The sequence below is a fragment of the Eublepharis macularius genome, chromosome 12 (genome assembly GCF_028583425.1).
Source record: "Eublepharis macularius isolate TG4126 chromosome 12, MPM_Emac_v1.0, whole genome shotgun sequence".
NCBI classification, from domain to species: domain Eukaryota; kingdom Metazoa; phylum Chordata; class Lepidosauria; order Squamata; family Eublepharidae; genus Eublepharis; species Eublepharis macularius.
The window spans coordinates 74,258,110-74,273,741 of record NC_072801.1 but is presented as its reverse complement, the minus strand read 5'-3'; the positions used below and the strand labels follow the sequence as shown (position 1 = coordinate 74,273,741).

The 15,632-nt window shown below is 39.4% G+C and overlaps 1 protein-coding gene across 1 annotated transcript; it reads left to right on the top strand.

Moving 5' to 3' along the window:
• Positions 1-1,251: 1,251 nt before the first annotated feature.
• Positions 1,252-11,755, top strand: LOC129339914 (vomeronasal type-2 receptor 26-like). The gene is made up of 4 exons (XM_054994482.1): positions 1,252-1,271; positions 4,845-5,136; positions 8,368-8,494; positions 10,857-11,755. Exons 1-4 carry the CDS (start codon positions 1,252-1,254, stop codon positions 11,753-11,755), a joined length of 1,338 nt encoding a protein of 445 aa, XP_054850457.1.
• Positions 11,756-15,632: the final 3,877 nt, after the last annotated feature.

The window sequence follows — 15,632 nt, the reverse complement described above, 5'->3', positions numbered from 1 at the left end:
TAAAGATCCAAGAAACCAGTGTAGGATTCAAGTGAACAATGAAGGGGAAAAAATTCCCTCACAGTTGGCAACCTCGTTGACAAACCCCAAGACTACGTTGCTGCACAGGCTGTGTCAACAACAGAACAACACTAGTAGCCAAGAAAAAACACCCAGCCACAAAGGACAACAAAACAAAGCCCACATTTCATTTCTTCTCCTCTTCCTGGGACGTAGCTGAAACTAAAGGTCTCTTGTCCAAACGAAAATGAGTTCCTCCTCAAGCATGGACCAAACAGATCTGAAGAACTCATTGACCAGGTTTATCAATCTTTTCTCAGCTTCACTCAGTGTTTCTTCACGTTTGAGGATGACCTCTAGCTATGGAAAGCCTTCCTCCTGACCCCAGTAACAATTTTTTTAAAGGCTGTGGACATGAACTTTTATAAGATGTTTACCTATAGAGTTAAATACAATAAACAAGACTGCTAAAGATAGGTATGGCACCCCATGTAAAGAAGGAGGCAAGCAGCTGGACCAGCTTCGTCATTTAAAAAAATGAAGGAAAAGTCACCTGAAATGTCCCGTTTTGGTGACTTTTCCACCTGAAAAATGAATGCGTAACACCCTAGCCCTTTTCCATTTTGAAAGCTCATTCCTTTTAGTTAACTTCAGAGATCAATTTAGAGAAGCTGAAGGTGTCTCTTTACTCATACCCCCCTCTTCAACCAGTTATTTTCTTCAGCTCATCACATCTGATGCTGGAACGGTGGCAGGAAATTGAAATAGAACAGACTTCCTGTCTGAGGATAATTTTGGATTCTTTGACATGGAGAGATGCCAGGTTTTAAGTTACATTGCATTACAAGAACTTTATAGTGTCGTGTTAACAGAGACAGAGTTACTGGATGTATCTGAGACAGACAAGGTATCTCCTGAGATGGATGGGAGAGAGAAAAAGAGAGAGAATATTCTTGATGATGACTCAACATATGGAGCCACAAAGAGAGTTATGTATACTGATTGATACTTATAATTTGGATGTATGAGTGGATTGTCAGGTTATGAGAACGATAGGCTGGAATGTGCTATGGTGTTTGCAAGACTGAGCCGGAAATAAGAAAAATCCTTTGTGTGTATTTCCCTAAAGTAATTTTCGACAGAAGACAATTATTTCAAAATGGCAACCATGGATGGATTTGTACTTCAGTAGACAGTGGAACATTCTGCCTTGGAAGGGATATTTTTTTCATCTGGGTACAACATGTCAGTATGCTTATCTCTGCTAGAAGGTGAGATGATGTTATTAAGCTTCTGTTTCATGTTTGATTCGTCCTAGTTTTACTCTTTGAGCAGGAGTGCTGCTCCTCAGCATCGTAATTCAAACATGAAGTCCATGTTGCAAAGGGCAGTGTTCAAAATGCAGATCTAAACTATTTGAGTAATAAATTTACTATCATCGGTATATTACTATATTTGTATTGCCACCCCCATTTCTATAGTTTGCCATGCCGAACCACTAAACCAGAGATTGTCAATTTACCGTACAGTGCAATCCTCAGCACAGTTATACCTTTCTAAGTCTATTGAAGGTGATCGATTTAGAAGGGTATAACTGTGCTTAGGATTGCACTGCTTGTTTTGCAGTGTAGTGTGGCTTGACTGGTTTTAATGGGATGTTTAAATAATGGTTTCCTATAAGATTGTGATGTTTTTATATTATCTTAAAGCCATGTTATCTGGTGCTTTCACCTGAATAGCCCAGAATAGCCTGATATTCTCAGATCTCAGAAGCTAAGCAGGGTCAGCCTTAGTTAGTAATTGGATGGGAGACCTCCAACAAAGACCAGAGTTGCAGAGGCAGGCAATGGAAAACCACTTCTGTTAGTCTCTTGCCATGAGACCCATCAGGGGTAACCATAAGTCAGTTGTGACTTGAAGGCACTCTCTACTGCCACCCGTAAATCATTTGCAGGTAATAATCATGACCTGCCACCTCTTGTCTCCATCTGCTTGTCCTCCAGATCTCAGTACTTCCTAAGGATGCTACAACAGACACTTATGAAACCAATATGGTGGTGTGGATAGCCTCCAGGAATGAAGAAACCTGAGTTGAAACTCCTGATCAGCCTGTTATCCTTAGGTGACCTTCTGAAAATGCCTGTTAGCCTAATCTACATCATGGGTTTGTTGCGAGGATTGCATGAGCCACCATTCCCTGGAAGAAAATGTGATGTTATCGATGACAACAGGGTTAGTGGTTGCATATGGTATTTGTATGGTTGGAAAACACTGTGCCCTGTATTTGCACAATGATTCAAACCATAACATAAACTTCTGCTTTGATAAGTCAGCTAAAATATCCACTGAAGCACTAAGGCTGAGGGGATGGGAGGCCAAGGGAAGGAAAGGTCAAGGAAGATATCTTTTCTTAGCTTAGATTTGACCTAATTTAAACATGCCCCCCACAAGGGAGAGAATGCTCCCATGCACCATTTAACCCGGCTAGCATATTGCTTAAGCAGGGTTCCCTGCCAATTTTGTGCAACATCAGCATGAGAGCCAGTTTAATGTAGTGGTTAAGATTGGCAGGACTCTAATCTGGAGAATGGGGTTTGATTCCCCACCTGAAATCAGCTGGGTGAGCTTGGGACAGTCACAGCTCTCTCAGAGCTCTCTCAACCCCACCCATCTCACAGGGTGAGTGTTGTGAGGATATTTTGTAAAGCATTCTGAGTGTTAAGTTGTCCTGAAGGGCGGTATATAAATCGAATGTTGTTGTTGTTGTTACCTCAAAGGTAGGTTGCTCAGGAGCTCACATTGTATGCATGGTCACATTGTACGGGTTGTGACCTAGTTTATATGATTTTCTGATCATGTAAAAGCTGCACAGGTAAATTATCTTTTTCCACCTGTATGTTATTAGAATCTTACCTTTTGGTTCCAAGCACACCTAGTTTAAATCTTTAAAAAAATGGCATTTATTTCCAGAAATATTTATTGAAGTTCTAGTTGCCATCAGTTATTGCCATTTCTGCTGCTTATCACCCCTATCCCAATTCTAAATTTAACAGCATCCCTACTGGACTGTCATTCAAAAAAATCGAGCTTTAAATCTCATCATATCTCTAAATCCAATGTTGCACAAAATTGATACACTCAGTGGCATTTTGGACTAAACATGGTTAGGATTGGGGTGCAATTCAAGGTCAGCCCAGGTCAGCACTTCACATTAGGGTCTAGATTTTGATTCTCACAGGGATATGGCCCTGGCCTCTTGCTTATTGACCCGAAAAGGAGATTTGTAGTCAAATTAGTGGTTCCATCAGTGGTGCGCCTCTGAGACCAAACTGCAGGAGTCATTGTCTACCCCTGGGATGATCCAAATCATTGTGATTTGTTCATGTGGTCAAAGCTCCAGTGGGTTTTCAGAAGGAAATTGAAAACAACCAGCAAGCAAAGATAACAATGGTTTTATATAAAACCCTCTATTATCGGGAACTGGGAGAAGGGACTAGGCAATATGGTCTGTTTACAATTTCAGCTTTTAGGGCTAAGCTACACATGACGAATGACACTTGAATGGCAAGTGGATTGAGTGGAGGGCAAGTGAACAGGGAGAAATATACTTGCTGTTCAAGTGTCATTCGTCACTTGTAGCTTGGCCCTTAGTTGCAGGCATCCACTTGCTCTTAATGCTCTTAAAAAAATGAAGCCATTTCATTTTTGAAAATTTTGTTGGCAGATTCTACTGCTGTCCAAGGTTTGCCCTCTAAGTCACACTGGTGCTGGAGATGGACTCGGGAAAGGCTGCATCTAGAGACCAGTGCTGCTGTCAGGATGCTGAGAGCCCTGCTGTTGTTGCTCTGTCTCCTTCCCACAGCAGACAACATTAATACCATTCCTAAAGATCTTCTTCCGAATCCGCGTGAATGGTACCAGGCAGGGGATTTCCTCATTGGTGGGATTGTTTCTCAGTTTAGTTACCATTTTTCTATATCTTCCTTCCATGACTGTCCCTATCAAGATTTGTCTGATGCTCCAAAGTAAGGGGACTATTGTTACATTTAATTGTAAATAAATAAATATTAATTGCTGACAGTAAAATACTAAGTATTTATTTATGATGCTTTATTCTGTTATTCTCTGCTAGTGATTTCTATGTCATACAATGATGCTTGGTAGGATCCTTAGATGGTCTTATTTAATCTTTCAAAGGCATTTTAGTGCTTTTGGGGGGGGTACTGTGTTCTCATAGTACACCTTAATACTAGAACTGTTTTTCTCTCTTCTTCTGTAAAGTAATTGCATGGTAAAAGCCAAGATAGTTATTGTTCTTTTGCTTCAAGATTTAGTAAAAATGTGTTAACAATTATTCCAAATTTATCTCTGGATATGCAAGGTGTTGATCCACTATTTGGCAAGCTGTGTACTGAATGGTGTCTCGGGGTTCATGAATGCATATTTATATGCATGTGCAATAGAAGCAACAGGCATCCACTTCTCATTCAACATAAAAATTCAAGAGCCCCTGGGAAGGGATTGAATTCTATCACAACTCTAACAACTTGCATTAATAATGTTTTTAAAAATGTGTATCAGAATCTAGGAACAAGCATAGCACCAGTGATTTGACAAGAGCAGGTACAGTAAAATAGCATTGTCTAAAGTGTACTCTGTGTAAAACAAGGAGCTCCTTAGGAAGTGGGTCAATGTTAATGAAGAACACAAATGCTGTGTCCTGAAGCATTGCCCAATTTAACTAAAGAGCAAAGTGTTTACTAGCTGCAAAAGTATATCCTTTTGGATGCGGTTAAATCAGAGCTATAATGGACCAACGTTACAAATGTAACTTTTTTTTAAAGTGCATTGACCAAGTTCTACCAGCATCTCCTGGCCTTGGCGTTTGCCATCAATGAGATCAATGAGAATCCCAGGATCTTGCCCAATGTCTCTCTTGGATTCCACATCTATGATAGCTATAATGATGCGAGGATTACCTATCGTACTACTTTGGGCCTGCGGTTGAGATTGGAGAGATTTTTTCCAAACTATGACTGTGGCTCCCAAGAAAACCTAATAGCAGTCGCCGGTGGACTTAGCGCTAAGATCTCCTTCTATGTGGCAGACATCTTAGATCTCTACAAGATACCACAGGTAGGTGGTATAAACAGAAGAATGAGTGAATTCACAAATTACAATAATTCCTGTCTCTGAGTGATTCTGTGATACAGAAAGAGGGACATTTATAATGTGATCCAAGTCATATTGACCTGATGCCCCAAATAATAGTGCCACACATGGGTAGCCATGTTAGTGTCTCTTCATGAGTAGAAAAGAGCAAGAGTCCAGTAGCACCTATAAGACTAACAACATTTGTGGGAGGATATGAGCTTTTGTGAGTCACAGCTCACTTCTTCAGTTACCAGATATCTGGTAACTGAAGAGTTGCTTGATAGATAAAGGAGAGTTGCTTGATCAATGAAGGGAATAAATACAAAATAATGAGTAAATAAGGATATTTCAGAAGATTTCTTTCCCACAACCATTTCCAGAAATTGCATGGCATTACAAGGGCTTCAAAATATTCAGTAAGAAAATTTCTTGGCTTTAACTATGGATAATCCTATAAATTCCTTAAGAAAATGTTCATTGAATAAACAAGAGAGCATGCACTCATATATACTCCTCTCTGAAAATGTCTCGTGTGTTTGCTTTTAGCTCACGTATGGATCATTTGCTTCAGAAGTAAGTGGTTCCCCCAAGTTCCCTTCCTTTTACCGCATGGTCCCAAATGAAACCCAGCAATGTGTGGGTATTGTCCGGTTGCTTCAGCATTTCAGATGGACATGGATTGGGATCCTTATGACAGATGATGATGGTGGTGAACATTTCACGAACGTGCTAGAGTCATTGCTTTCAAAAAATGGAATGTGTTTGGCCTTCACTCACAGAATTCCAAACCATGACCAATGGAATACCTTCGATGATATTAACAAAATTATATCATATATAAATCTGCCTTTTGGAGATAGCAAAGTCTGTGTGTTTATTCTTTATGGGGAAACTATGACCCTTATAACATTCATCACGTTTTGGTTTGTAGGCAATCATGAATATGAACAAAAAGATTCATTTAAGAAGGTATGGATTATGACAGCCCAGATTGATTTTGCATTAACAGGCTTTCAAAGAATTTGGGACTACCAATATTTCCACGGAACACTTTCCTTTGCTATTCACTCAAATGAACTTCTAGGGTTTCCTAAATTTCTTCAGGATACAAAATTTTACTGGACACATGACAATGATTTTCATAAGGTCTTCTGGGAGCAAGCATTTGACTGCACATTGATAAATCCCCAAGAGCCAATGATTGATGGAGCATGTACAGGAGAGGAGAGGTTGGAGAGTCTTCCTGCACCTATTTTTGAAATGCACATGACCGGTCATAGCTATAGCATCTATAATGCAGTCTATGCTGTGGCATATGCTTTGGAATCCATGCACTCATCTAGATCCAGTCATGAACTTCAAGATCTCCAGCCTTGGCAGGTAATGTTACTTGCCACATATACAGGGAGATATAGCACCCAATTTGGCATTGACCGTCAGGAATGACTGTTGAAATGATGATAGAGATGGTGGGATGGATAAAGCGAGCTTTTCTGCTGGTGAAAAAGGAAGAAGAGGTCATCTTTGGCCATCTGAAAGCCTGAATGGACAAAAGCTATTTGGGAAGGGGGCTGTAGCGAGGAATAAAGTGAGGCTAAGTGACAAAGTGCATTGGATCAAACACATTATGTATATCCTAATAACCAGTCAGAAAAGAATGGTAAGCTACAAATTGCAGATTTCTACCATTGCAAAAAAGCAGCATATTAGGCTGGCCATATATGATTATTTTTTAACATAGTAAAAATATGTTACCAGGGAGAATTAATTTCAGGAATCTCTGTGTAAGTCTCAGACATGACATTATCACCTTATTATTTTTTTCCTCTTTCAACTAGCTCCACCCATTTCTTCAACACATTTCATTTAACAACTCTGCTGGAGAAACAATTCAATTTAATGATAATAGAGAAATTTGGAACACATTTGATATAACAAGCTTGGTCACACTTCCAAACAAGTCCTTCTATAGGGTGAAAGTTGGAAAAATAGACCCTGGTTCTCTTGAAGGAAAAGATGTTGTCATTGTTGAAGACCGAATTATGTGGCAAAGTACTTTCAACATGGTATGTATTCTGGGGTATTCTCTGAGTCCTTTAGAGTTTACATTTGGCTGATCTGAGGATGGGTGAAAATTTCCTTTGCTGCTTATCTTGACTCACTCACTTTAGAGTCACTTTCACACTAAGAAGATAGGTACCTTCAAACTGTTTCCCTTTTCTTATCACATCTGAAAAATTATTCTTTTCATATATGTTCGACCAGGTGATTTTTTTTAACCTTCATTAAATTTGCAGACGGAGATTCCTATGTATGAGGAAGAGAAAAGTTTGCCCTAACTGGGACAGTTTAAGATTGATGAAAAGCTTTTCATTGATGAACTAAAATGAGAAAGCTAACACTAATTTTACTCAGGGCCAAGCTACACATGACGAATGACACTTGAACGGCAAGTGGATTGAGTGGAGGGCAAGTGAACAGGGAGAAATACACTTGCTGTTCAAGTGTCATTCGTCATGGGTAGCTTGGCCCTCAGACAAGCTAGAACTAGGAGTGTTTGGTTGGTAGGAAAAGTGGGTAGTAAGGAGTCTCCCCATAAGACAAGAGATTAGGGTTATGTCTTTAGTAGAATAGTTCCTGCCCAGTGTCTAGAAAGGGGTTTTTGACTCTGTAGAGTACCCTTGGTCTGGAGTAGAAGGAAAAGTATGCTGCATTAAAGTCAGAATGCCTAAGCTGTGACATTAAATCTATGAAGGAACTGTGTTTAAGTAACTTAAGTCAGAAACTACCAATTCCTCACTTCTAAGATCAGTACCTACTAAAACTAAGCTTTGAGAAGACTATTGTGCCTAATGCTTGAGAGGTATTCGGTTCAAAGAACAAAATTTACCTCACCTTTCCTTTCTGGGCAACCTTCCATTCACATAAATCCCAAATTTAAAATCACTATGATCATTTTCTCTAGCTGCTGCAACAATATTTCACATGAGGTCCGGAGCACCACCTAGTGTCAAGCACAGGAGCATTCACCTTCTAGTTGTCTAGTCAGCTGCATGACTGACTTCTGCAAGAAAGTTTCTTCAAGTGAGAAACGGGCTGCAAAAACAGTATCTGCTGTGATTGGAAATGGTGAAGAAATAACATTTTTATTACTCCTTTTCAATTGTTACCTACTTTTTTTTTGTCCCACACTTCTTTTGTGTTTTTGGATAGGCTTTGCCCCTTTCTTTATGCAATGACTACTGCAATCTTGGTTATCAGAAGAAAAAGAAGGAAGGGGAGAAATTTTGCTGCTATGATTGTTCTCCATGCCCTGGAGGGGAGATTTCAAACCAGAAAGGTAGATGATAAATTTCCCAGTGTACAGGTTTAATTCAGATGACCATTCATCAAGCTATAACATGGCATAATGTTCATAGGACCCTTTGGCATACCAGCAGTCTTTACCATTCTTGGGATAAGGGGAACAAATTAGGGTTCCATATGCCCTGAAGAAACCAAAAAGAACCAAAAATGGGCATGTTCGTATATCCATAGGAATTATTACATAACTTGAAATTTTCCATGCTACTCCAAGCCTGTACCCTGACCTGGACAGCCCAGGAGAGCCAGATCTCTTTCAATTTCAGAAGTTAAGCTAGGTCAGCCTTGGTTAATAATTGGATAAGAGACCTCCAACAAAGACCATGGTTGCAGAGGCAGGCAATGGCAGATCATCTCTGTTAATCTCTTGTCATGAAAACTCAACCAGGGATTGCCACAAGTCAGCTATGACTTGATGGGCAGCATTAACTCATTCACTCCAAGCCCCTGAAAAAAAGCCCAGCTTGAAATGACATAAACAAATCCATGCATTCAAGGTTGTCTGCAGTGTCACCTTGCACATTTCTTTATTTATTTAACAGTTATTTATTTATTTATTGTCTACCTTTCTCACTGAGATCCAAGTTGGATTATACAATGAAAGTGAAAATGCAATTTAATCGACAGCTAGGACATTAACTCACCAAAGTACAATAATGAACGACAATTTCTTTTTTTTATTATTGTATTGATGTCTTTGTTTACATAGCCATACATAGTCGCTTCCATTACATTAACATAATCCTACATCAATACAACCTTTTCCCCTTTATGTTACCCTCCCCCCCTTCCCATGAGCGACCAATTGGAAAATAATACTTTATACTTGCAACCATAAGCATACCCTTTGGATTTTGTCAAATGTATCTTTGTTGCCCCCCCTTCCCTTACCCAATTTATATACCCAAGCCATTTCTTCCTTATCTCTAATATATTATCCTCCCATGTCTTTTCTTGTTTTAATATGGACAGAATGTCTGACTGAATCATTTGATATAGATACAGGTTCCATCTACCCATAGTCCACTTTGCCACATCCTTCCAGCCACAAGCTATGACTGCATGTGCAGCAATGATCATTGTTTTAAACAACTCCTGTTTAGAGTTATCTACTTTATTATTCCCCAGTACAAGAAGTGTTAGGGAAAGTGGAAGAACAATATTGGCTAAGGTTCATGGCTTTATATAATATTTTGAAACAGAGAAGGCATTGTAGAATACTAAATAAGGAGGATACTCCGCTCGAAAAAATATATTGTATTAAAGAGGGTAATAAGAAGGGTATTGCAAGGAAGATATACAACTTAATGAATAAAGACAAAGATTACATGACTGGGATAATATAAACTAAGTGGGAAAGAGAGGTGAATTTGACAGTACAGGAGATAGATAATGAAAGGAATATTGGAAATAAAAATAGAAAAATTTAGAGAATTGGAGATGAAATTAATATTGAAATGGTATAGGACACCTTCCCAATTGTCTAATATGATTAAGGGAATGAATTCAAATTGTTGGCATTGCAAGAAGATAAAGGGATATTCTGTTCATCTTTGGTGGGAATGTCCTAAAGTAACTGAATTTTGGCAAATGGTACTGGGAAAGATGGAGGATTTATGTAAAGTTAAATTAGATTTGACAGGGGAGGTATCGTTTAATAATGAACAACAATTAGGACATTCCGGGTAACAGAATTCAATAGGGAATGGTAGGAGAATTCTTTTTTTTACAAAATTGTTTATTTATTTATTTATTTATTCAATTTTTAGCTCACCCTCCCCGCAAATGGGCTCAGGACGAGGTACAATAAAAAGCTTAATACACATTAAAACATTTAGATACATTTAAAAATCCAAAAATCACAATCAACATCTCAGGTGGTGGCCCCCTCCAGTTTCCCCAATCATAATGTAAAACAAAAGAGGGTAGAGTGGGGGCCCCAGGCAGTAACATTCCAGTGACTGCGCTTGTAGGGGGGCAGATGATTTCATAGCCCTCCGGCGTAAAGTAAAGCACAGAAATTAAATTTATCTGAAACAAAGCATAACTAATTTCCATGGCATGTTTAGCTGCCGTTTAAGTATTTGTACAATGAAAATTCAGATGAATGTACTTTATTATGTGCTAAAAATGAATGAAGAACAAGGTCAGAATGCTTTAAATTCAACAAACAAATAGTACAGGATAATCAGCCATGAGTTGTGATACACACAACTGCAGCAGTTAAAATTTAAAATGAATTACATTGCCCACATTGTTCCAACATGACACCATAACCAAAAACATCATGTTACAATTTCATATGAATTTGAATGTTAGGTTATTATTTCCTTTTTCAGACATGGATGAGTGTATCAAATGTCCAGAAGATCAGTATTCAAGCAAGGAACATGATGAATGCATTCCCAAAATGATAACGTTCCTATCCTATGAAGAACCTTTAGGGATCAGTTTAGCTTCAGTTGCTGTATCTTTTTCCTTAGTCACAGTCTTAGTGCTGGGAACTTTTAATAAGCATAGAGATACTCCCATCGTCAAAGCCAACAACCGAGATATCACCAATGCTCTCCTCATCGCTCTTCTGTTCTGCTTCCTCTGTTCTTTGCTGTTTCTTGGAAAACCCCAGAAGGTGACCTGCTTCCTCCGACAATCTGCTTTTGTCATCATCTTCACTGTGGCTGTTTCTTGTGTGTTGGCCAAGACCATCACTGTGGTTGTAGCTTTCATGGTCATCAAACCAGGATCCAGGATGAGGAAATGGACAGGGAAAACACTTACCAATGCTACTGTCCTTATTTGTTCACTCATTCAAGCAGGCATTTGCATGGTATGGCTAGGAACTTCTCCCCCTTTTCCATATTTTGACACACAATCACTGGTGATGGAGATCATCGCAGGATGTAACGAAGGGTCAGTCATCTTTTATATTGTCCTAGGCTACTTAGGACTTTTGTCTCTCATCAGCTTGACTGTGGCTTTCCTAGCCAGGAAGCTGCCAAATAGTTTTAACGAAGCCAAGTTCATCACTTTCAGTATGCTGATATTTTGCAGTGTTTGGTTGTCTTTCATTCCAACCTACATAAGTACCAAAGGGAAATACGTGGTAGCTGTGGAGATCTTCTCCATCTTGGCCTCCAGCGCTGGTTTGCTAGTTTGTATCTTTTCCCCCAAATGCTACATTATTTTGCTGAGGCCTGAGTTGAACAAGAAGGAGCAGTTAATTAGGCGAAAGAGTTAAAGACTTAAATTGTTTTAGGACATAAATTGCTTTTTTGAGATCTATGGGATGAAGAGAGTGGACCGGTTTTAGTAGTATTTTCAGTCATATTTAAAATGTAATTTGCTGTTATGTCCAAAACAAGGGCAACGTGTATATGACAATCATATGTAAATAAAGATTGCTAAATAAAAACTTTGATTGCTCATTCCTCAAATTAGGCCATTTTCACACTGCTTACCCAATCACACAAAATTCTCGGAACAATGTGCCTTCCTGACACAATTTCCCTTAATAACTCTGGAAGTTTTGTGTGATTGGTAAGCAATGTGAAAATGGCCCGTGTCTTATTTCCAATGACAAAGTTAACATGAAAAAGGCAGGTGATTCTTCTGAGTGTTACCAGCTCCGTTTTTTATTAATTCTTTGAGCACTTTCAATTTGTATGTCTTTTCTATCATTTACTAGATGGACATGGGCTGGTAGGCAGGGATGAGTGCAAAATCTACTTCAGACCAGGTCTCACCTCCCTGACACTGGCATTTGGACAACACTCACTGCTCAAGCTTACTGGACTGATGATATCAAACAACACTGTCTGTACATTATTCCCTTCACAAACACACACATGGCAAATATTGCTCCCTGAATGGTATCGCAGTACATTGGCACATAGACCAGTTTTATAGTTCACAAAAGAAAGTACCTTGTGCTTCCACTTAGGATTTGACATGTCTTGGTACTAGAACCAGAGCCAATACTCCTTTTGCAAGGATGGAAACAATAGACTTTTCCCCATCCAACTGACACTTGAGTAAATCATCACTGTCCAAAACCATCGGTATCCCCCCCTTCCCTTTTGGCTAGAGGGATATGGCTTTCATAAACCTCAGTAGAGATTTGAGTATTTGTGTTTGTCCCGCATCAGATAAAACTGTCGTGTCTTTCATATATCTCACATAGACACCAGAGTTAAACTGGGGGAGGGATTGCATGGCACTTGCTAGTAAGAGAAGCTAATTCTGTCTCAGGGTGTGTGGGATAACAGCAATAGCATTTGATTTATATACCGCCCTTCAGGACAATTTAATGACCACTCAAAGCGGTTTACAAAGTATGTTGTTATTATCCCCACAACAAAACACCCTGTGAGGTGGGTGGGGCTGGGAAAGCTCTGAGAGAGCTGTGACTGACCCAAGGTCACCCAGCTGGCTTCAAGTGGAGGACTGGGGAATCAAAGCCGGCTCTCCAGATTAGAGTCCCGCACTCTTAACCACTACACCAAACTGGCTCTCAGGAGTTCATTGTCCCAAATTTTTGAACTGATTGGCTGATCTGTGATGTGGTCTGTGCACTTCTGGCTAGTCCTTTTTTGTGATAGTAACAGTGCAGATTTTCACCAAGGGGATAAGATATGAGCCTGTTGAGACGTCCTGGAGTGAATTGAGTTTACCCAGGACAGTTAGAAGATGAATGTCAAGAGGGAATTGGAGAGGGTATTTTGTTGGGTTTACAAAGTGTTTTTAGACTTTGCCTTCTGGCAAAGCAAGATGTCTGTAAAGTTGACCCTCTGAGCACATGTTCTGGTGTGAGTCTGAGAAACAAAGCACAACAGCACTGCATCTATGACACGTGAACCAAAGTACATTTGACCAGTCAGTGGTAGCCAAGAAGACTACCATCAGTTACTGAAGAAAAGAATGTACTGAAGAGAATGAAGATGGTCTTATTTCAAATCAACCATCAATAAAGCCCTGTTCTAACCCATCATGCCTTCTTTCTTGTCTGTAGGTGGGGCAATAGCAGGATCAGAACATTGTAAATAAATACAGCTGTGTTCCTCAGCATGTTTAGCAGGAAGGCAGTCGCATCACGATCAAGCTGATTATATTTTTCATTGTGTATCTTTCATCCCTATCCCCTTCTTTGCAACTTCCCTCCCCCAGGGCTCAGGGATCTCCATTCCTACTTGTATCTGACATAGGGAGCTTTGACTCTCAAAAGCTTTTATCCTGCCGTGAAAATTTTATTGATCTTTATGGTGCTACTGGTCTCTAATCTTGCTCTTCTTCAGCAGATCAACACGGCTACTCACCTGAGACCAATCCCTCGACAGTATACCGTATCTCCAGTCAAGCTCATAACTTCATGGCCATTTCTACACTACTCACCTTCATCTGGAACGCTGCAGAACATCACGAAAAAAACATGGAAGAAAATGTCTTCTCGTGCAAGTTTTGCGTGACATTGTGCAAAATTCACGCGAGAAGATGCTATCTTCTGTGGTTTTTTTCACAACATTCCGCAGCATTCCAGATGAAGGTGAGTGGTGTGGAAATGGCCCAAGTTGGGCTCTAGCATTCCTTTTGTTGTTTTCTGACCCTTGGAAATCTGGAATCCCTCTTTGTCGATCCACTAAGAGAGAGAGTATAACAAGCATACTTGCTATAACGTTGTTATTTGGGAACACAAACTCTGCAGAGATGCAATTATCTCCCCCTGTAACCTGTAATTTGTTCTTCAGGCCAAAGCTCCCAAAGTGCTAGCAAACAACCTGAGAACAGTCATAAAAAGCCCTTGTGTCAATTAAAGCTGTGAGAAGTGGGAAGGCAGAGCTTGTCAGTTCAGTCTTTGACTTGGTGCTTTGAGATTGGAGTATGTGCAATCTCAGCTAGCATTCAAGATAGGCATTTGTAACAGGCAGCTATAAGGTGCAAGCAGGCACTGTTCAAGGTAGTGTGATACACTGTGAACAGGCACAGGAGAATCATCCACATCTGGTGGGAAGTTTTGCTATGAGGATGGTGAGACTAGTGTTTCTGCTTCTATTACCACATATGGCAAGCAAAGTGCATACCGTGAAGTGCCCTGTGAGTGATCCTCTCCCTGTTCCCCATGAATGGTACCAGCCAGGGGACCTCCTTATTGGTGGGATTACTTCTCAGATCATTTACACCTTTCACAAAATTTCTTTTGAGAAAAGTCCTTTGCAAGAGATGTTGGGGGTCCCAGAGTAAGGATTCTTTTTCTCCTCCCTGCATAATGAGAATGTGATATCTAACCATTGCTACTAAAAGAGAAAGAAAATTCGAAGAAAGAGTCCGTCTGGTCAAAGAGTTATTAACCTGGTAATGGCTAGTGGCATGAAGATATACAGTTGAATCCAGTCATCTTGTTTACTCAGTCTCTTCCAATTCTCCTCTGAAATTCCCATCCACAAGATCTTTTTACATATGGGTTCCATGGTCCCAAACAGCCCTTTCAGCCCTTGAAGGGAACCCATCCTTCCTTTTCTAACAGCAAAAATTTAATCAGATCCACACTGTAAAATTGATTTTTTTAAAATGAAAGACACATTGTAATGTGAAGTTCTGATGAACTGGAACCCATTTAGATGACTAGCAAAACAAAACAGCAACAAAGCTCTTTGTTCTGCATCGAGCAGTGGTTTTATTGTATTTGTATTTATATTGATGATGAATTTTATTTTATGTAGTTGTTTTTGTTTATTTTATATGTATGAACTGATGTTGTTAACGACTCTGAGCCCATTTGTGGGGAGAGCAGGCTATAAGTTTAATAAAATAAAATAAAGGACATGTTTGGTGAACTCAGTTAAATGTATAGGTATATATACCCTGAGGAGTTAGGTTTCTTTTAAAAATAATAAAATGAGATGAAATGTGCAGGCAATGAAACAAATTACTTTTTTATGTTAAAGTGCTAAAATGAATTTTGTATTAAAATGTTATTATTATTTATTGTTTATTTATTATGGTCATTTTACCAACATAACTTAAAATCAGGCAATTCACTTGCCATCAGTTGGTAAAATCTACCACCAGTCCGTTAAAAACTTGCATTTTGTGTTAAAATGTAGACCTAAAAAAAGTTACTT

Bases quoted from the DNA above. Each gene is read 5' to 3' on its own strand.
- LOC129339914 (XM_054994482.1), top strand. From the start codon at position 1,252: ATGCTTATCTCTGCTAGAAG. The intron at 1,272-4,844 runs GTGAGATGATGT...TTTTTTTTAAAG, and splicing joins ATGCTTATCTCTGCTAGAAG to TGCATTGACCAAGTTCTACC. The intron at 5,137-8,367 runs GTAGGTGGTATA...GTTTTTGGATAG, and splicing joins ATCTCTACAAGATACCACAG to GCTTTGCCCCTTTCTTTATG.